The sequence below is a fragment of the Uranotaenia lowii genome, chromosome 3 (assembly GCF_029784155.1).
Source record: "Uranotaenia lowii strain MFRU-FL chromosome 3, ASM2978415v1, whole genome shotgun sequence".
Taxonomy (NCBI): Eukaryota; Metazoa; Arthropoda; class Insecta; order Diptera; family Culicidae; genus Uranotaenia; species Uranotaenia lowii.
In genome coordinates this window covers 73256380-73278810 of record NC_073693.1, presented here as the reverse complement: position 1 = coordinate 73278810, position 22431 = coordinate 73256380, and the positions used below count along the sequence as shown (strand labels likewise).

Below are 22431 nucleotides of genomic sequence, written 5' to 3'. Positions count from 1 at the left end.
CGTTATCTGTTTTAAATGTCTTAGGTACAACCATATGTCTAAAAACTGTAAGAGTTCCGTACTAAGATGTAAGAATTGCACTGCCGAAGCAACAGAAGACCACGAGCCTTGCTCAAGGAAATCATATTGCTTCCATTGTAAACAAGAGGGCCACATTACGACGGACAGGAATTGTCCCCGTAGGAAAAAGGAGTCGGAAACGCAAATACTTATGGCAAGACGAAACATCACATATCAAGAGGCGAAAGAATACTTCATCATCCCAACAGTCAACCAATTTGATGTACTCAGGAATGCAGAAGAATACCCTGTGCTACCGGAAACCTTTGCTCAGGTGTTAGTTAAAGGGACTCAGGGCCGATCAACAAAAAAAAATAGTGAAGCTTCTTTAATCACAAAACCAAATTACCAAAAACACAACAAAATATTCACAAATAGTAGAAAAAATAAACCAAACGAAACAGTAGAAGAAGAAGCTGGAGTAGCTAGCTTGTTAGGGTTATCTAGACGAGATTTTTTGAAAAAGAGGAGGCTTGAGGAAGAAGAGGAAGAACACAATAACAAAAGGACTGTAAATAATCATCGTACTTCGGAAGCAGAAAAACTTAGACACGAAATACAATCACAATCAGTGTTAAAGCAAAACTACGAAGTCATGATCGCAGGTATAATACAAAAGATTGCAAAGATTCTTCAGAACCACGGCATAGCAGGAGAAGAGATTACAGCCAGCATTGTTGGGGAGTTGAAAAACATTGCTGAAAGCCATAGTGATGGCACATAAACAAACACAAACATGGATACAAAATTTAAAATTCTACAATCAAACATTCAAAGTTTATCAAAAAACAAAAATGAACTCATCCACGAACTAAATACAAATAAATTTGAAGCCGTACTTTTAACAGAGATATGGGTAGATCCAAACCATCTTTCAACAAAACGATATTCCATTTCAGGATATCATAATATTTTAGCACCACGTGAAGATTCTTATGGAGGAGTGGGAATTTATTTGCGTGATCAATTTCACTTTACTAGACTGAATTTAACTACAACAGAAAAGTTTGAAACATTAGGCATAACATTGACCAAGTTAGACCTTGTGTTGGTAGTTGTCTATGTAAATCCTCGCATAAACGTACAAGAACTTAAAACTTGCATGACAATTCTCCTACAAGAACTCAGCAATTACAGTAAAGTTGTCATAGGTGGAGACTTTAATAGCCACCATGAGCTATGGGGATGTGAAACAACCCAAGGAAAAGGTAGAGTAGTACATGAAGCTATCGTTGACTCAAACCTCGTGTTGCTTAACACAGGTGATAAAACTTATATCCCTGGAATAATCAATCAAAATTTCAGTGCAATTGATCTTTCTTTATGTTCAGCAAACTTGTACAACCTCACAAAATGGTCAACTCAACCAAAATCCTTTGGAGGAAGCGGACATCTTTTTGTAGTAATATTACTTGAACTCCAATGGAGTAGAAAAATTAAAACTTATTATGACAGAAAATCGATTAGAGAACAAATTGCCAAAATACAACATTGGGAATTTGAAAATCTTCAAGAACTCTCAGGAAAAGCCAAAATGATATTAAAAAATAATAAAAAAACAAGTGATTATACTGCAAAATATTACTGGAGTGCTGAATTATCCACTCTATATGCAGAAAAACAAAGCGCATTAAAGAAATACCACGAATGTTGCAACAGCATAAATTTAATTGAGTGGAAAAAAAGCGCAGCCAAGTTCCAAAAAGCTAAATTAAAGCATATAAGAGAGAAATTGCAAGAACTAGCAGGTTCAATAGATCCACTTAACATGAAACAAAACTGGAAACTTGTGAGAGGTTTAAAAGCTACACCAGTAGTTAATATAAAAAACAATCCTATCAAAGAACAAAAACAACTGGCTAGCGAATTTTTACTGATTAATTTCGGAGAAAGTAGTAGAGAAGCGACAGCACAACCACATGAAAGTACCAGACATTGCATAATAGACTTAGCTAAATGGACTTCTATAATAAATAAAAAACCGAAAAGATCTTCCCCGGGAACTGATCAACTAACATATGATATGCTTCGAATGTTAGATTGGAAAAGTACGACAAAAATCATAGAATGTTTGAATGAGATGTGGAGAAAAGGATGTCTCCAAGACCATCTCAAAGAGATAAAGATCATTCCTATACTCAAACCAGATAAACCAGCAAACGAAGTTACTTCCTTCAGACCGATAGCGTTACTTTCTACCATCACAAAAACACTAAACACAGCAGTGCTAGAGGATATCAATAAAACTCTTCATTCCTCCAAAATACTACCTGATACTTCCTTCGGTTTTAGAAAAAATATGTCCACAGAAAACTGCGTGACATATGCCACAAATTTTATAATGGAAAGCAAAAGAAAGGGAATGACGGTAATTGGAGTATTTTTTGACTTCAAAAATGCTTTCAATTCAATAAACGTCAGCAAACTGAGAAATATAATGACGACAAATAACTTCAGTCCCGATAGTATCACGTGGATCTACAATTTTCTAGTAAATAGAAAAACTATTATCCACACAGAAGAAGGACTAGTGGAACATGTAGTTTCAAGTGGACTACCACAAGGTGATGTTCTATCCCCCACTCTATTCAACATCTACACCTCAAGCCTCCATGAGACTAATCTAGACCCTAACGAAGCAACACTTCAATTTGCGGACGATTTTCTCAAATTGGTTAGACTTAAGAACGAAAATCAAGCAATACTGAAAATGCAAGAAAAAATTGAAGTATTTGTAAGAAAAGCCACAAACCTTGGACTCGTCATAAACTGCACCAAAACAAAAGCTATGATCTTCAAAAACAGTGCGAAGGTTCTTAATCTTAGAATAAACGGAGAAATATTAGAAACAGTTAGAAGTTATAAGTACCTGGGTATAACCCTAGACCAAACACTAAGATACGGCATGCATATAAAAACAATGATCGACAAAATACACGATAGACAGAAAATGCTCAAGGTCATCGGAAGCATAAAAAGTGGAGCAAACCCCCAGGTTATGATGCTATACTACAAAGCTCTGTATGGAGGTTTTCTCAATTACGGTTCAATATTCTATGGAGGAGCTAGCAAGACTTACATTGAAAAACTGGAAGTAACTAATAGACAATGTCTTAGAATAGCTACAGGTTGTTCAAAATCAACACCTTTGAACACACTAGCAGCAATAGCAGGAGAAGGTCCCCTATACCTTAAAAGGATCTATTTAACAAAAAATCGTATACTAAAACACATATTTAGAAACGACTTGATTGCTCAACAATTACAAAGCCTAGACCAAAGTAATGTAAACTACAAAAAACAAAATACCTTCTTGGAACAAATATACCTAGAAAACAAGAATGAGTTTCAACAGCTATACTTACAACACACTACAGAGGTTCAAATCTCCAACGTTTCAATTTTGGATCAGATACCAGAAACACAAATAAGGAAAAAACAACAGTCACCAGAAGTAATGCGAAAAGAAGTCATGCACATGTTAAACACTCAATACCCAACCTTTACACAAATCTATACGGATGCATCAAAATATGCGAATAAATGCGGAATTGGAATATTCGAAGCAGACAATAGCAGAGAAATTAGCATGCATCTTGAAAATGAAGTTTCTATAACCACAGCAGAACTCATCGCTATAAAAACAGCGCTGGAAAACATCAACACTGAAACAACAGTCAGAACATTAATCCTCACAGATTCTCAAGCATCTTGTTGCATTCTAAAACAACAACAGGAAACAAACGAATTTGACGAATTGACTTTCCAAATTCTCAAATTAGCTGATACAAAGAAGACCACCATACAATGGATACCTGCCCATATAAACATCCCAGGAAACGAGAAAGCGGATACCGCGGCCAAACATGGATTATCGAGTCCGTGTATATTAGTAAATAAAACGAGATTCAGTGACAAAACGCTGAAGGCGAAAAAGGAATGGATGAATTCTATCGATAGATGGTATAAAGAATATACAAACACAGCACAAAAAGGATCAAAATTTTATAGATTCCAGTCATCGTTCAACAAAAAACCCTGGTACTGGAATAGTAAACTGAAAAACACACAAATTCGAACCATGAATCGTATATTAAGTGGACATGATTATTCCCCTTACTGGCTCGGAATAATGAGAATTCGCGACACAACATATTGCGATCTCTGTGAAGAACCCTTTACAAGCGAACATATCATCTTATATTGTATTAAATTCAATCATCTACGCAATTACTACGATTGGGATAAATTTACTAATCTTCTCGAGCTATTTCGAGATTTCGATGAAAATCGTATGAAAGAGGTCCTATCTTTCCTTGAAAAAACGAAACTTAAAATCTAAAAATAATTGGCAACATTAAACACGAAAAAATAGTCATAGTCAAGTTAGTGGTGTTATAGAGTAACGTTCTCTGGCCAAAACATTAAAACGAAGAAGAAGAAGAAGAAGAAGGACGTGCACGAGCGTCTCATGCGTCTCGTCAGTTTTAGGAGAGATGTGTTACGAACGAGATGTGCTTCCAGAAATGTCCGAAAATCAACACGCGGTATAAGGCCGATAATTCGAAGTAGAAAGATACGACACCAGGGTCGGCTTTGAGCATTTCAGCAGGAATGCAATCGATTCCAGGCGCTTTGGATTTCATGTCCTTGATTGCCGCTTCTATTTCAGTCAGCGAGGGCGCTTCCGAGTTGGAGCCATTAATGCGACTTACTGTGGACGCCTCGAGCTGCGGGTTCTGTTGGCCATTGCTATTTGTAACTCGGAAAAGTTGTTCAAAATGCTCAGTCCAACGCTTGAGCTGATCTGTTCGATCTGTCAGCAGCTGACCTGCTCCGTCTTTCAGCGGCATTCTTGCATTAGTCCTTGCACCTCTAAGGCGGCGAGATATATCATATAATAATCGGATATCTCCAATGGCGGCGGCTCTTTCTCCCTCTTCGGCTAGGGAGTTTGTCCAGGCTCTCTTGTCTCGTCTACAAGCTCGTTTAACTGCCTTTTCCAGCTCCGCATATCGTTAGCGGGCGGCTGCTTTGGCTGACCCGGTACATGCCTGCTCAATTCCGACTTTCGCCTTTCTCCGATCATCGATCATCCTCCAAGTTTCATCCGACATCCATTCACTTCGTCTTCCACAAACTTTACCGAGAGTACCATGGCTCGTCGTGATAAAAGCATTCTTGATTCCACACCACTGTTCTTCGACTGTTCCGTCTATCGGCAGCTCCGAGGCTCGGGATTCTAGCTGTTCAACGTATGCCCTTTTCACCTCTGGATTCTCCAACCGGCGGACGTCGTATCGACACCCGACTTTCTCCTCGCGCCGTTGGACACGCGCAACTCTCAGTCGTATCTCGCCAAGGACGAGGTGATGGTGAGGTGAGATGCAATGTCTGTGCTTCGTTTGTTGCGGACATCAAGAAGGCTCCTTCTCTATATTCGGCTGATGCAGATGTGGTCAATTTGATTTTCTGTTCGGCCATCTCGGGATACCCAAGTGACCTTATGTGCTGGTCGATGGGGGAAGAGCGATCCTCCGATCACCATGTTGTTGTTGCCACAAAATTCTACAAACAGCTCTCCGTTTTCGCTCATCTGTCCTAAGCCATGGCGCCCCATGATGCGCTCAAAGTCCTGATTATCGAAGCCAATCTTCGCGTTGAAGTCGCCCAAATGGATTTGGATGTCACCCTTCGGAATTTTCTCTACCACGCTGTTCAATTGACTGTAAAACTGCTCTTTCTCCTGCAAATAGGCAACGCCGTCGGATCTCACAGGGAAGAATCATCGTAAAGGCTAGTTTTTTTTTTTTTTTAATTCTTTATTTGAAACGGCTCATACCTTTAGGCTTTAAGGAGCCAAACTCGTTTTGTTTGATTACAATTCTGAAATAAAGGCTAGTTAACACTAGGAGAAAGTTAGTCTCGGGACGGTCTCGTTGTCTCCCATTTTACTCTCTCTACCACAACAGACAACAAAATTTGTCTCAAAACGAAAATCGCAGTTCAAGTTACCAAGTGTGAACTATATGACTGATTCGGATAATGTGTAGGTTAAATGTACCCGACCTTGGCACCTAAGGCATGGTTTACCCTTTTTTCGACATTCCTATCTTCCTGTTGAGTGCACCGTATAACATCCTTTGAAGAATTTACTTGCTAACTGGCTTAGAGTTCAACAAAAATATGTTTTCTCTATGGAACTTTCATTAATTTGAGTAAAATGCATGCAAAGTACTCACTGCGGTGCTCCAATTACTTGGCCGCCGTACCAATTGTTTGCCGTTTCGATGATCCGATTCTTGGCCACCAGCAAAGTGCAATAGATCTTTACCAACAATGCTCAATTGACAGTTAACAGAATCGTTGGCTATTCTGAATATAAGGCCACTGACAGAATGACGTCAGCTGAGCGTAAAGTTTTATGCGACGATGGAACACCGGGCTTCACTCATACAACAAAAAGGCTTTCGAAAACATTGATGAAATTTGGTTGGAAGGGAAGCACAAAATAGCTTTCATTTCAAAAAGTCGGAAGTCCAGAAATTCCGCAATGCGATTGCGACACATACGGTTATTTTCACTACCAAACAACTGTCTTCATATTGTGGTGTTCGGCTTCATAAAGTAAGAAATTGAAAAATTCCTTGAATGATATTTAAAAATTTTGCCCTTTTGAATTTGTTAGCTGAGATTATGAGCTTCTAGCAAGAGCCACCTCGAATGCCCGGGGTGTTGCGCAGTGGTTTGACACGCCAAATAGATGTTAGAATGTAAACCTTGCTAAAACAGTTTTTTTAATTCGACTCACATCAAATATTTTAAGGAATAATTGGAAAGCAAACGATATTTTCCTGAACTTCCAACTTCTGTTTCCATGAAAAAAATTAGAACAAAATTCAAAACAATTAAATCTGAGTAGGTATATGGTTCCCAAGCAATAGAAAACGATTCCAAAACTCAATTAATTATGTATTTTATATACTAAAGTCAAAATTGCCATCGATCTAACAATTTTTAGATAAGAAAAACATCTTAAGTCTTGTGAGATGCTTAATTTAACTCGGTTAACAACGGTCTTATCATACAACCCAATTAGTATGAAAACATTTGTGCGTAGTTTTAAATGGAGTTTTAAAGAAAACATCAGCTCAAAAATACCTCTTTTATGAACATGTATTTTTTCCAGCTTCCAACACTGGTGGTGTATTTCGATTGATGTTGCATGCCAAGAAAAGGAACAAAATTAGTTTTAAATTTTTATTCAAAACCTAAATAAATATTCACTCTTTAGTCTTTCTAGTATTTTTTGATTTTTTGCCGAGTTTAACTGTAAGCATGAGTATTTATTGCAAATTTTTCAAATGAATGTCCGCGTTTGAAAGCGCATGTGAATTTAACAGTTGCACTAGAAAGGTGAGTTCATCTGATTTTCATACGGTGATTTCCAACATAATTTCCTCGGATGCAGATCGAAAAAAACTAACTTCTTTATTAAAGTACAAACAATAAAAAAATTCGGTATGCACAGATTTGAAACAAATTATTTTCTTCGCAATGAAAATATATTCAAAAATTTTTAAGCTCAATTTGGACCTGAAAAACATGAAAAGACATGTTGGCATTCCAAGAAAAGGACCATGCCAAAATAGGGCTCACTTACCCTAAATTACGAATGTGCATGGTGTGTAAAAATCACAAACCAGTTTGACAGCTCCATATATTTGCTGATAATGTGTGAAACTATTTTGCAAAATGTGTGAAATGATTTATCAGTGTTGTTGATTTTGTTTGGTTCCGGCACAAATTTTTACCATAAACGATTACAAAACTTTTCAAAAAGTGCTAATTTTTCTGTCGAAAACGAAAAGTAAAAAAATGCTGCAAAAATACTGCAGCGAATTTCTATTTACATCCTGGGAGAGGAAGACTGAATAAAAAAAGAAAAAAAAAAATCAAACGTCAAATTTCTCTCATCAATCTACCGACCAGTGCGAAGGTTCAAAATTTTTATTTCTTATTTAGTAATTTTTAATAAAACTTTTTTTCATGCTGAAAAGCACTTGTTTTGCATAAAACAATGATTTAATTAGGTTTTGTTTTGCTCTGGCATGATCAGGCGTATTATTATGCTCAAATTTCGTCAAAGTTTTGAAGCTGATAAATAAAAATGGCTTGATTAATGGTTGTTCTAAAAATATAGCTAAATCTAAATTTAGCTTCTAAACAACTGAGTTACATGACTCACTACACGAAACTGATCATCTAAAGTTAAAATTTGAACGATTACAAATCTTTTCAACAATTGCTGGCTTTTTGCCGAACAGTAAAAAAACGATGCAGAAAACGATGCAGCAAATTTAAGTCTTCCTCCCCAGTTTACCTCTGACCTTTGCCTCATGAATATTCCCAATAAACATTTTGGTTGCTTAAGAACGGCAATTTGTTGAACAGAAGCTGAGCTAAAGCGTAATTGCTTCTTCAGCTTACTGGTTGAATAAAGACAAACTGTAACCATGTTTCAGCGTTTAAAGAAGTCTCAGTGCAGCCAATAGGAGGAGTTGAAGAGTTGCTTCCATGACACTTTTTCAGCCTTTGTTCAACCATTCGCTACCATTGGAATTTGACAGACTGTGAACTGTGGTAAAGCTGCCCTGCATGATGGCGGCTTGATTGGAATGAGAGGGGAATTTTCGTTTTCCTTATTCAATGACTTTTTTTTATGATTTCTTATTTAGTTTTATTTTGAAATGAAGAGTAGGTTTTCCCAAAAAAAATGATTTTTGGTCCCCAAAACTGTAAAAAAATATCATTTCTCTCACACATACTTCAAAATATCTTCGGTTGAGAGGCATTTTGGTCACTTAAGATCGACAAATTTTCATCGCGCCGCAGACTTCATGAATGGTTCTGCGTATTGCGGCATGCGACCAACAAGCCGGAGATTTAAAGTTCGGGGCAAACGGAAAGAAAAAAAAACAACACAGAGAAGAAAAAGTGGGTGCCAAACATCTGACAGACATTGTCATTATTTTTTTGTTTTTTCTTGGGTTGATCCGTCAATTGACGTTTAATGACGTTTGCTGAATAACTTCTCCAGATCAAGATGATTAAAGGCTGAAGACACGTGAATTAGTGAATTTTTGATACCTTCTTTCAGCCAGATTGCTGATTAAAAATTGAACCACGATATTTTTTCAGCGTTTATTCAGCAAAAAGTGTTTGTTGGGTTCATCCGCTTCTTCGTGGCGCTGAATTCTCAGTGGGAATACTGAAACTCAAAATTGGGTTCTTTTTCTCTGCCCGATGTTTTTAATCTTTTTTATTTTGGTTTCGTAGCTCAAGCGTGTAATAACGATATTTTCGCTATTCGACAGTTTGATTTCTCAATCCAAAAATTGATGTCCGCTTTCAAAACAAAAACGCGTGTTTACCGCAGGCACATTTGATTCTCGCCATCAGAAAGTTTAAGTGATTTTAAGTGGTAAAAATGTATCTCATGTACTATTTAAATGAGAAAGGTGAACGCGTCTATACGCTTAAGGTATGTGAATGTTTAAACTGGTTAGATTTGTTTGATTCACTCTCCATTTTTTTTCACAGAAACAAGGCCCGTACGATCTTCCAACACAATCCGCACATCCGGCCAGGTTTTCTCCTGAAGACAAATATTCCCGCCAGCGTATCATCATCAAAAAGCGTTTCGGTTTGTTGATAACGCAAACACCGGAACCAGTTTACTAGTTTTCGATTTGCCTGATTAGCTTGTAAGAACCACTTGCAAATACAGTATGTAATGGTATTCCGGAACTCAATCTTATTTCATCCGAACGCGTTTTCAGGTTTGATTGTATCGATTCCCGATTTTAGTAGCCAATGGAGTTTGAAATTTCAATTTTAATGTGAAGTAGGTATAATTTCCAGTTAACAATTTATTTCAAATTTCTACTAACACCGACGGTGTAATCGAACAGTCGTCCATTAGTGAATTCTCCTTTTTTGTCAACAACGTAGAACAGAGATTTGTTCTTAATTTTAATGGGGATGGTGACACGGGCGGCTTCTCTCGATTCCTGAGCCGAAATGCACTTGAGGGGCACATCCATGATACGGTTTCTGCCGAATGGAGCGTAGGTTACCACACTCACGGTATTGCCACCCTTGCGGAGAATTAGGAAACGCACCGAACGCAAGGTGAACATCCATGAAGCGAACAGGATACCGTATCCTAGAAAAATAACTCGAGACGTCAGAAATATCTACATATATTTTGAGTACAATGTTTTCTATTTACCTACGACGAAGGACATGATTGCAATACCGTTGCGGTATTTGTTTTCTCCTAGATTGATTTTTTCGTACCATGCCAACGAGTCCGGTTCGGGGTTTTCTGGAACCGGGGCATCCTTAAGCGTAGTGTAAGCAAAGTGTGTCAGATAACTCCAGAACGCAAATTGGCTTATAGCGAATATGTTAAGTATTTTGAAAAACCGTGGATTCTCGTATTTGTACAGCATCACATCTTTGGCCAAATTGGTGTTCACATCATAGGCTCGACCTCCACTGCCTGATATTGCTGAGCTTCCCGAACGAAGACCATTCGTTGCCGTACTGAAGTTCAAAGTTGCCTTGCGACACACCGGCTGGTTCACCTTCAACAAAAAGCGACCGGGAATCGATTGGATTGAGGGAAACGATGCTTGTAGCCTGGCGCACGTTAAAGCAAATCGTAGTATCATCCTTCGGTTCAAGTTTATTTTACATTAACTGAATCAGCTTAACCGTTAAAACTACTTTAAAACTGCCCTAAAAGTTATCTAACATTGTTTTGGAGGATGCACATTTGTTATGTTGCACACGCTGTCATATACACTCAAGGAAAATTTTTCGTAAATTAATAAATTCAGGTGCGAAATAATTTGAGCATCCCTAGAGGACAACCGCGAGTTTAGGGGCCGTTCTTAGATCAAGTCACCCCAGTAGGTTTAAAATTTGTTGTTCATAAGGCAAGTTTAAAATAATTTATAAATTAATTATTAAGCTTTTTTCAAACAGGTTTTCGAGAATAAAGAACAATGTTCCGGTGTTGCGTATGCTGTGAACGATCCCCTCGAAGGTTCCCAGACAGAAAATGTTCCCAGCATCTATCAATCATCAGAAGGTGAGTCGAGATTTATTCTTGAAATTGAAAATACCAATCTGTTGTTTTACCACAGCATTCCCAAGTAACCATAAGTAGGTACATAATTAAAACGAGGACCAATTTTGCTCTAACGTCAGATATAGTTTTTAATGTGGAGCGTCATATTACAGAATATTAAATTAAACATTCAGATTCAGGATGAAGATACTGAATTTTAAATCGAACTCTGTGTAAGAAACCCAACTGTGACTCAAAATCCACTAAAGATTTTGAATCAAAACTCAGGACTTGGATTCTGAAACCGGATTTCAAGATGATTGTATCATTTTTTTAAATTTTATTTGTTCAAAATTGCAAATATTTTTTTTGTGAAAGAGTTTTCAATTCGATGGACCTAATTCCTATTCTACGACAAACGAGTTTTCTATAATATGTTATATGTATGTTTATTGTAAATGCTGTTTTAGTTTCGCCATTAGGATTTCTCCTCTTTGATGGTACTAAATATTCATTCCTGATTTACACTTTGCGGTACGAATTTCCATTTCAAAAATATGTACCTATTCCGATTTTTTTAATACAGAATTCATCATCGATTTGAATAACTTGAATAATCTTTCTTTTTTTATTTTCAAACTTAACATCTAGAGTTTAATAATTAGAGCACCTATAAAAATGGTTAAAAATCGAATACATAGGGGAGATAAGGGCATAACGAGCACCCGGGACGATGTGGGCACCCATCTTTTTTACGGAAGTAGGAGAGGCAAGGGCATAATTGCCACTTTATTGATGACGCTTATTTAACCATAGAAAACAGCTATAGTATGTGAGTTACATCACTGATTCTTGTTCAGACACGTAAAACAGTCTATTAGGTATCTGGCTGAAACTTGAAAAAGTAGATAAAAACGTTTAAAAATGCATTTTAAAAATTTTTGTCGATAGCCGAAAATCGGTCACTGTATGGGGCATACTGAGATCCCCCTGTAGGGCAGTATAAGCGCCGTTAATCGGGGCACGATGAGCATTTTCTGCCGTAGAATTCAACTTCAATTGAAGAATTACAGCTTGACTAATTTCATCTGACGAGTTTGCCTAGTGGTAAGAAGTCGTAAAGGTAATTTAGAGGACTCGAGCTCCAAACTCGGTCGATGCGATTTTTTTTTTGTTGACTACTTAAGATCACTTGCAGAGCGCTGATGTGGTCTAGTGGATAGGCTGGCGCGAGTCTGGTAACCCAGGCGTACCGGGTTCCATTCCCGGTATCGTCAAGAAAACTTTTGGGTTCGAATCCCATAAGTTGCCGACAGGTAAGATGTGTTTCATTGCATAAATAATTATATGTTATCAATAATATTTCAGATGGAATGCATCTGGGGTTAATCTGAAGAGACTATTGCAAGCGGCACGGGTAGCCGGCCATTGTAGCCTTATGAGGGTTGGATGCCTTCCTTCGAACCGTGGAAGCCCTAGAAGAAATTCGAAGGCCAAGCCACACAGACATAGGCAGGATCTTGTTACCGATGGGGGTACCATAAATACACTGTAAATTTTTGCCTCGGTTTCCAGCAAAAAAAATTGCTGGAAACGTTCAGCAATCCAAATTTTTGCTGGAAACCAGCAATCGGTTTTCGAATTGCTGGATTTTTCAGCATTCGGTTATGTGCTTGTCATTTTTGCTGAAAAATCAGCAATCGGTTTTCAAATTGCTGGACTCTCCAGCAATTGATCTAGTTTGCTGGAAAATCAGCAATCGAGTTGTCAATTTGTAGTTAGTTTTTGTTTCGTACGCTGAAGTAAGGTGAGATTCTATTTTACGAATTTAGGTTAAATTAATATAATTATTTTATTTTCCTCTATATTCTAGCAACCAGGCATCAAGTCAAGGGTAAGTTTTTATTGTACAGGTAGATATTCCATAGAAGATACTAATCAAAACTATTTTTACAGGTGGCGGATGATCAACACTTTGGCACAAAGCGGCCACCCCAGAGCCGGTGTTAGAGTGGTGAAAAAAAAGTTTTTTTGAAAATGAATAAATCCCTTATTGAAAATGGGAGAAAATAATTGTTTTTATTGCTTATTGTATGCACAGCCAATATTAAACTTTAATTTTGAATTGAAATATAAATTTCATACTAAATACTACCGGTTGTGTTGAAAGAAATAGCTGGTTTCCAGCAATCTGGATTGCTGATTTTCCAGCAATTTGAATTGCTGGAAACCAGCATTAACGTTTGCTGTTTTTTCCAGCAATTGAAATTGCTGGAAATTTTGCTGGAAAGTCAGCGGGACAAAAACCAGCAAAATTTTGCTGGTTTCCAGCAAAAAAAAATTTGCTGTGTACATACATACGTACTACCGTGAACGGCCCTAATTCTGCGCAGTTAAGGATTTTTCAAATGTTTTAAGTTATAAAAAATTTAACTTTCAATGAATTTCCTCCAAATTTCGTGTACAGTTGGGCTAACTAACAAATTTAACGGCAAAAATAATGAGAGCTCAATTTTGGAGCAAAAATGTGGATTATTTAGAACATTTGGGAAAAACGCAAGTGGCCCTTATTCTGCGCACTATTTTCTATTTGTTCCTAATTCTGCGCATATGTCCCATATTCTGCGCACCCAAATAAAACCAATATACCTACCATTCCGAACTGGTAAGACCGGTAAGACAAACATTAAATTTAATTAAAAAGTCTTAGAAACATGTTATACGCTTAGTAAAATATTGTAAATTATGAAAAAGGGCAAATTTAAGCCTTGGATCTTTGAAGCTTATGTGACACTTTCTTTCACTATTTCTTACACTTGCTCTGTGTTACTTGCTCGCTTACCCAATATTTGTTGACCGATCACGTTCTTCGCCGGATCTGGTCAAATTAACTTGTTTCGTTGGTGTGCAGGGCACACTATTCCGACATACAGAAGACGTTCCGGTGGGCTACAAAATCGCCCCAGCTGGGGTAACTACGCGCTGCTTCATTTATACCGTATTTTTTTCACCTGGAGGCAAACTAGAGGCAACCTAGGTTCGCTCTAACTGCTGTCATCGTGCTCATTTATTGCTCGAGAGGCAACCTAGGTTCGCTCGAAAAACGGACGGAGTCGCCCTGAGAAGAAAGTCAGTTTTGCGAGAAGTTCACCAATACTCTCAACATTGTTGTCAAAACATTAAACAGCTGTTTTTGGCTGATAGCAAAACAGTTGAAATAATGAACGGGAAAATGATTATTGCCGCGATTTTGAACCTCTCAGCCAAGCAAAATCGTACTATCTGCTGTCCAGTGCAATCCGGACACGAAAAAAGGCAATCCGGATGTGAAGAACCGAATGAAGAAATCCAGAAGGGAGAACAAAATGACAGCTGCATGTAAACATTGCGCTCGTTCTCACGCACACCTACGTATGGAATAACTCGAAACCCGAAACTCGTTTTTTTTATTCTGACGGTTCTAGAGCCAAATCCGGAATCAAAAAAAAAAAACGCCATTAGTTTAATCTCATTCAGTATCAGTTAGTCAACCAGTGCAAGTGAGCGGGTGAACCGAAAGAAGCTTCGCGTAGTTCCCCCAACTGGGGCGATTTTGTGGCTCGCCGGAACTGCTTCTATACGTCGGAAACAGTCTGTTCAGTTGAGAGATTGAACGATTAACCGGATTAACCCGCGAACATGATAGAGAACGCAAATCAAGATTTTCTTTTTTTTTTTGTCAACAAAAGATATAGTTTCGAAGGGATTCTTAAGAAACTCCCAACAACTTTACGAATACACTACACAGAAAAAATTATTTTCTGTAAAATTACAGTAAATGTCCTGTAACAAAAAGGAGCAGGACATTTACCGTAATTTTACAGGTCGAGGACATGGAAATTCACAGGCAAGTTTAAAATTACAGGCCAGTAATTTCAGGCTACCTGTAATTGCAAGCGACCTGTAATTGCAAGCGATCTGTAATTGCAAGGGACCTGTAATTTCAAGCGACCTTTAGAAAAAAAGTGCACGTAATTTGTTTGTTTTGATTCATTATAATAGGAAGGAATTTCATTATTGAATAAAACAAATTGTACTCGTATATACATTATTATTTATTATAATAACCTCAATACATCACTGAACAATTTCGGAATTACGTTTTTATGGCTTTTTTACCTTAGTAATAGTGAGTGAACACTCTGCGGGTAGTATGGTTCATGTCTATATGAATCAAATATGACCCTGCGAGGATTCAAAGATGAGTGCCGAGTACATACCTTAATATTGTTACTTGAGTGTACAGTGTATACCTTGGAGCGTTCAATCCAACAAAACAGTTCGTCGTAAGGAACTGATGCCCGAAATACCAAAAAAAAAATCAATGAATTGTTCAAAAATCATTAATACTATTATGAATCAGTTTAGAAATTTCCAATATTTACACTCTAAACTATTGGCAGGGCACAATCAACACTGATTGATCGGTGATTTTTCTGCGACCCAAAGTTGCGAAAAAATTAGGACTTTTTGCCCGGAGGATCAGCTATCTGGCAGAGTCCATGCTGTCCAACTTCGCAAAGGGTTGTAAAATTCTACCACAAAACGGACCGAAACGACTTCAACATCATTTTCATCGTCGTCGTTGCCAATCGGTTCATCCCCATCGGTGCCGCTACTGTCGTCGATCTTTTGCGTCTTTATCCGATTGCCCGATTCAATCCAAATCTCGCACGGACCCATCTGGCTCAGGTCTAGCAGCTGGTCCGGTTTGTTTTCTTTTAGTAGTTTAAGATATTTTAACGGCAGATGGCGATGTCTGAAAAGAAATGGAATCTGTAATTTAAAAGCCTCTAAGACTGTGAAACAATAAATTTTGTACGAATAGGGCAACGGACTGATTCTGGACCGCCTTGTTATTTTTAACTTACAATTAATGACGTAATTTTTTTTATCGGTTGTGTCTCGGTTTCCGGAGCCCGGAGTCTTTCATGCTAACATTATGGTATCCCGAGTTTCCATACTGGTATGAACGAAATTACATCTGAGGGCATACGACACCACTTTTATCTCCAGACCGACCTTCGAGTCTGGGTGAGAGACCAATACCATTCTAGAAAAAAAGGGTAAAATAAAATTTATAAAATTATTGACGCATATCAAACTTACATCGAATCCCTAGAACTCGTTTACGAAACGTCTTAATACAATAGTGGCTTGCGGTCTCCTCAATGTCATCAAAATAACCAAAATTAAATGCGCGAATCAAACGAGCTTGGCAGTGGACCGTAACGTTGCTGAGTCATTAACGAAGGAGGCAAGATACAGTTATAGGCCGGACCAATCAGATTAGCTGAAATTTTTAAGAGGAAAAATAGTTAGAAATCAAAATATGAATTTGATTAGAAGTTACATTTTGCTAAACGATTAAACAAATAGGTATGTTCCAAATTCAAATAAAATGTAAAACATACTACTCTGTGAGTTGTTCTTGAAATTTTGAATCAACAAACAGATTTAACGGATCGAACAGATTGTACAGTTCAAATGGATCGTACGATTCAAACTGATCGAGCAAATCTTTCGATTCAAGCGGATCGATCAAACGAATTGTACGGTTCAAACAAACCGAACGGTTCAAACAAGTTGTTCGTACGACTCGAAATGTTTGAACGAATCGAACTGATCAAACGCAATCGCATTGAAACTCGGCTTAAAGAAAAGACTTTAAATATTTAGAGAACTAAATTGTCTTGTTCATATTTTAAAGAAGTGTTTGAAAAAAAAAAACCTCAAACACACTAAGTGATTTGTTTTCTTTTTTATACATTACAAAAACTTCAATTAAGATTCTGAATCTTAGAGCTTAACTAATATGGGTACTTTTGAAAGCATTTGGAATAACGCCAAGTTTAACTTACCCTGCCTCTGAATGCTAAATATGTAAATTTAAAGATGACGGCGCCATGTTCAACTTCCCGCGCATTCACAGCAGCATAATTGCAGTATCTTGAGAAGTCCTAAAAAAACAAAACAACTTTGTTTCCTTCAAATTCATGCTGCTGCTTTTGAAACAGCTAGTACGGAATAGCGAGAAAAACTGGCCACAGTTCTCCGTTTGAATTCGGTACCAATATTTTCGATTGACTGCATTCTGGAACAGCTGTTCTGGAGCAGTGAAGATTGTTCGCTGTATTTAATTTGAATTTGGAACACCTTTGGTTACGAAGCGTTAGAAATTTCATAGTTATTAGCAAAGCTGAATAGAAATTGGAAAAGCACTGCAACCAGTTTTTAAGCTGTATCCGACTGGCTGTTCCGGAAGGTAGGTTGAAAAATAGTTCCGAACTCGAACGAAGCACTGTGAGCAGTTTTCGCACACTCAGATTACTATGGAACTGGAACACTTATTCACTTACCTCGTTTCCCATTTCGCAGGGAATCCTGCATGCACGGTTCCGGAATCAAAACAAAAACTGCGCCGCTGCAGTTCCTATGCAAATTTGGTAAACACTCGCCTCATACGAGCAGCAACTAATGTCCTCCCGGTAGCGAGTAGACTGGACAGTTTAATCGTCATTTTCAAAATCCGGTGATGAACTGCACGCATCGGAACCGAAAACTAGCACAATTGTAGCAAATTCCAAGGGAATCCAATTTGACATTTTTGCTCGCACCGAATTCGCGACCGACCGAATGAGAAAAACAAAACAAAAAACGACCACAGTTTGATCACAGGCAAAAAGTTTGAGTTCGTGTTACTGCAATTACTTAAGTTAGTAGCAATTGAGTTTTTTTTACTCAAGTTGAGCTAAATTCAAGACCAGATGGTTAAGTGCTAACTGAAGTAAAAAATAATTTTGCTAACTGGACGCACAGACACGAGAAACGATGTAAGCCTTTAAAAGACATGTTGACTTAAAATTAAATTGAGTGGCCTGTAAAAATACAGCAAATGTCATGCTCCTTTTTGTTACAGGACATCTGCTGTAATATTTAAGGATTTATTTTATCTTTCAATCAAATACATTGAAAATTACAGGTTTATTGTTTTACAGGTTTTATTATTTTACGTGCAACCATTTTCAAGTACACGTAATATTCATTATTTTTTTCTGTGTATCTTCATAAAACTTTATGGAAAACTGTTATTGAAAGTCTCCTAACTTCCTGCATTCAATTCCTTGCAGCTTTAACATCAGTTCACTCCGGTGCTTTTCATTCTGCGCATTAGGAACATAAGTAAACCAATGGTGTCAAATTCTGCGCATTGCTTAAATCATTGTTTTGATTTGAAAAACCATTTTTATCCAAAATTTTTTTGGCAGTCCTGTTCAGAATGATTTTATCTTTCAGGGAAAGGCGTTTCCAATGAGAAAATTCCGTTTAACACTGTTTCATTTGATCTTTTTGTTTTCCTAACACTTAGCTGTACTGCTAATGGCGGCCATTTTTCAACGTTTGCTTCTTACATTTATTTTGATTTTTTCCATTTCTCGCGAACAATTCATCAGATTTCAAAATAATTCGAAGCATTTTGAAGATAAACAGTAACTGAAGAGTTTCAGCTTGTTTCATGGATATTTTGTTCATCACATCTTGAAATATTTCTGTTTGAATATGAAAATGCGCAGAGTTTGGGACTGCGCAGAATTAGGGCCGGTCACGGACTTATGATCACTTGCACTTTACACTAAGTCGACCATGTATTCATGAATGGTAAACGAAAAAAAAAAAAATTAACCCCAACCAGGAATCGAACTCGGGTCCCCTATGTTAACCCTCCTAATCCTGAGTACCAAGCTCCTTTTTTTTTAATCTTTCTGTAAAGTGTAAAAGAAAATCAATACTTTAGGAACTACAAAACCGTTCCTAATGATAATTCATTAAAGGAAATTCTTACTTCCGCAGAAAAGATTCTCATTTCGCCCCGAGTGCTCGTTATGCCTTCAACTGTTCTTAATATTAATAGATAGTTTATTATTTTCTACATTTTTCCTTTTTGGATTTCTATTTCTAATTGTATTGAGTGATGAATAGGAAAACAAAGAAATACTTAAAACCATTGTCGCCGGTTTCAAGATGTGACACTTTTTTATTATTATCATTTTTATTTTTTTTTTTCATTGCTGTTTCTTCTCTTTCAACTTAGTTCTATTGTCACTTTTTTTAATTTTTTTTTTCAAATTTAAATTTTGGTTTTTAATTTATTTTTTTAAATTGTGTTTTATTATTATTTTTTATTGATTTTAACGATCATTCGTGTATTTTTTGTGATTGACCCATCAGAAGCTTTTTGAAACTCAATACGGTTTTTTTTTAACCATAACCCTTATCGAAATGGGACCTTGGGATAAATTGTTTGTCATAACGAAAGCTTTGTGAATGACTATAATGAAAACAAATCACCCGTTAGGGATTTCAGAAATTGGTGCAAAACTGGGTGTTCATGTTTTTTCGAAGAAAAATTTCTCATAATTTCATACAAAGTTTAGGTTCTCTGTGGTTTAGGCTCATTTCGTCATCTATTTTCGTGGTCCGATCCCCCAAATTGAGCTCTGGACTTTGTGCTAGGCCTGGGATCTATTTTAGCTTTTCATAAGTCGGCTGATTTAGGCACTCTAGTGTCCATTAACTAACTTTTAGATCGCAGGATTTTGAAATTATCATTTATTTTTCCTATCGGTTGCAATAAAATATTGAAAAGATTCAGGAACATATTTCAACGCTTTTACAAATAAACATTTCCTAGGATAAATAATATTCACATCTTCGCACAAATAAATTTGGAATAAATTTGATGTGCGCAGTGTTGCAAACCTTACCTGCTTATAAGAGCCATTTAGATTCAATTCCCTTAATTTTTTAGGTATAAATTAAAGTATATTAAGGAACAATCCTCCCCAAGCCCCTTTTTAATAAATCACTTCCGGTGATCAATGTTCCAGTTGACTTTCGGCTGCACTTTTTCAAACAATTCATCAAATAATCACTATTTCAAAATTAATTTAATAAAATCAAACCCGAAAAAACACGTGCGGTGTCATGAAGACAACGCCTGCTTCTCCCTTTTTAGGTATAAATGGATCGATTTCACCATTAAATCACATTATTTGTTGAGTTTTTGAGCATTTTTAGTAAATTAAGTAAATTTAAGATTATATTTTGATTTATTTCATGTAGCTGACCATAAAATTTCGTGACGTCACAACGCAATTTTTTTTCTCAAAAATTTGTAGTTTCCAGTCATATTGGAAAAATATGTTGAAAGATAAGTAACGAGACAGCGAACAAAATGTTCCATGAATAGCTCGAATCAATGTAGAAAAAAGAGTAAGACAGTATAACACAATCATGAGTCATGACGCGGGGAGGATGTGAAGTAGGTAGTTTAAACATAGGGTTGATATCATAAACTACGTAAAGCAAGCACCGTTTTCTCACCTGAAATCTCTCCCTTCAATGATTTAAATTGTCCATGACCTCTATGACTACTAAAGTGTGAATGACGAGCTGAATCTTCATAAATTACGTTACATCATTTATAAGCGACCCATCGTATATTTACTCAGCTCTCAACTGTCCCTCATGACGAATATTTACATCTGTATGGGTGAAATTAGTGTAAATGGAAAATTTAAAAAAAAATGAAGAAGAATATTTTTACTATGAAACACTTGTATTCATGTTCTGAAATTAATATATAGATATAGATAAAATGTTAAAAGCTATTTTGTTTTCATTATGCTTCACTGCGCATATTTCCGAAAACCAGTTTCTGTTTTGCCTCTCTTGCCCTGCATGGGTTGTATGATGGAAATGATGATGGAAATATTGGTCAATTTCTCGCATGAACTGCCTTTGATTATTTCGATGATAACTTTTTTTCAACTTTTTCATTGTTCCACTAATTATCAATATTGTATCTATAGTTGTTGGTTTAACTACCCTTATCATATGAAGCCCTTGCGCCAAAGCGCTTTAAAGCTTTCGTGTTACGGGATTTTTCATACATTTTCCAAATGTTGCAGTTTACAATCAAACAAAAAAGTATGAAAATAAAATTTCAAAATATGTAAATTCCATCTAAGATCGTTAAGAATATAAAGAATGAACATTAATAACTTGAAAGTTGAATAGCATCATTGAATATTTTTCACGAATTCCACAAAGATGGTAAAGTGTCGCTAATAAAGCTTCATTGAATATTGCTGGATTCAAACAGAACAAACTTAAAACGAGTTATCATCTCATGTTTCGTTGAATCAATCAATGCCTTCGGGAGTGGCAAACCTCGATAAAATTTTTTAGTGGTACAGTCCGTTCAAACAAAACAGACCGAATACACTCTATGGTAGTATTGGTTTAAGATGTGTCCTCTTGTAGAATGGCTTTCGATTTCTGGAACTGCAGACAGTATTCTGATTTCATTTTTTTAATGTCTCAAAACAACTTACAAGCTGGTTGATTAAGTTGTAAACAACACTAAATGAAATTAGTTACATCTTCTTTAATTGGGCTATGAAAATCATAAATTTCTAATAAGATTTTGTGATCGAACAAAGTAACCAATTCCTCATGAAGTATATGTTATTATGTAGGTAACCTTTGTTAGTTGTATTAAATGGCCTTTAAAAATTCACATCAAAGTAACATTGTACTATTAAAAAATCTATGTAGTTTTATTGCATGACAGAGTTTTAAGCAATAAAAAGTACATACACGCGAGAGCGAGCACTTTTGACCTACTTGCAGAGCAAGTATAGAATTTCTGTAGAAAATTGTATCGTTGAACCACACACTCACAGCCTCGGGTTGCTACGTTTATATTGATTTATTTTATTATCCCTTTTCAACATTTACCAGAAAAGCTTTTAGAAACTGGTGTATTGTTGAGATTTTCAATTTTTTTAAGTAGCCTTAAACTTGATCATTCCAAGGATATGTTTTTGAACATGACAAAATCTTGTGCTTACATGCTTTATGGCAGATCTCATATTAATAATGATTGTTGCAAATTTTGCTGAACGTGTTGTTAGTCTTTTTTATATTATTATCAGTTTGTGTCTGAAAACGGCAGAATTTCCCTACGATCTGTATAATTACAAAAACGCTCCTGAATTTGTTTCTCTTCGCTGTCTCCCTGAAAATATAGAGCCGGCGACTCAACAAAACAAGAACGTGGCAGCAGACAGGCAGAGCATCGTCGGTGTAAACAACACAGCGAGATGCTCTTGCTTGACTTCAGCTCG

The 22431-nt window shown here is 36.7% G+C and overlaps 2 protein-coding genes across 2 annotated transcripts; one reads left to right on the top strand and one right to left on the bottom strand.

The window, feature by feature from the left end:
- The first annotated feature begins 9442 nt into the window (after positions 1-9442).
- On the top strand, positions 9443-9862 carry LOC129751880 (H/ACA ribonucleoprotein complex subunit 3). The gene is made up of 2 exons (XM_055747638.1): positions 9443-9604; positions 9664-9862. Exons 1-2 carry the CDS (start codon positions 9551-9553, stop codon positions 9802-9804), a joined length of 195 nt encoding a protein of 64 aa, XP_055603613.1. The 5' UTR covers positions 9443-9550; the 3' UTR covers positions 9805-9862.
- Positions 9863-9974: 112 nt separating this feature from the next.
- LOC129751879 (transmembrane protein 223) lies at positions 9975-10921 on the bottom strand. The gene is made up of 2 exons (XM_055747637.1): positions 10355-10921; positions 9975-10288 (listed from the first exon to the last, which is right to left on the bottom strand). The coding sequence occupies exons 1-2, from the start codon at positions 10797-10799 to the stop codon at positions 9993-9995; spliced, it is 741 nt and encodes a 246-aa protein (XP_055603612.1). The 5' UTR covers positions 10800-10921; the 3' UTR covers positions 9975-9992.
- Positions 10922-22431: the final 11510 nt, after the last annotated feature.

Coding starts and splice junctions, on each gene's coding strand:
- LOC129751880 (XM_055747638.1), top strand. CDS start 9,551: ATGTATCTCATGTACTATTTAAATGAGAAAGGTGAACGCGTCTATACG. Junction 9,605..9,663: donor AACGCGTCTATACGCTTAAG/GTATGTGAATGT, acceptor TTTTTTTCACAG/AAACAAGGCCCGTACGATCT.
- LOC129751879 (XM_055747637.1), bottom strand. CDS start 10,799: ATGATACTACGATTTGCTTTAACGTGCGCCAGGCTACAAGCATCGTTT. Junction 10,289..10,354: donor AATCATGTCCTTCGTCGTAG/GTAAATAGAAAA, acceptor TTATTTTTCTAG/GATACGGTATCCTGTTCGCT.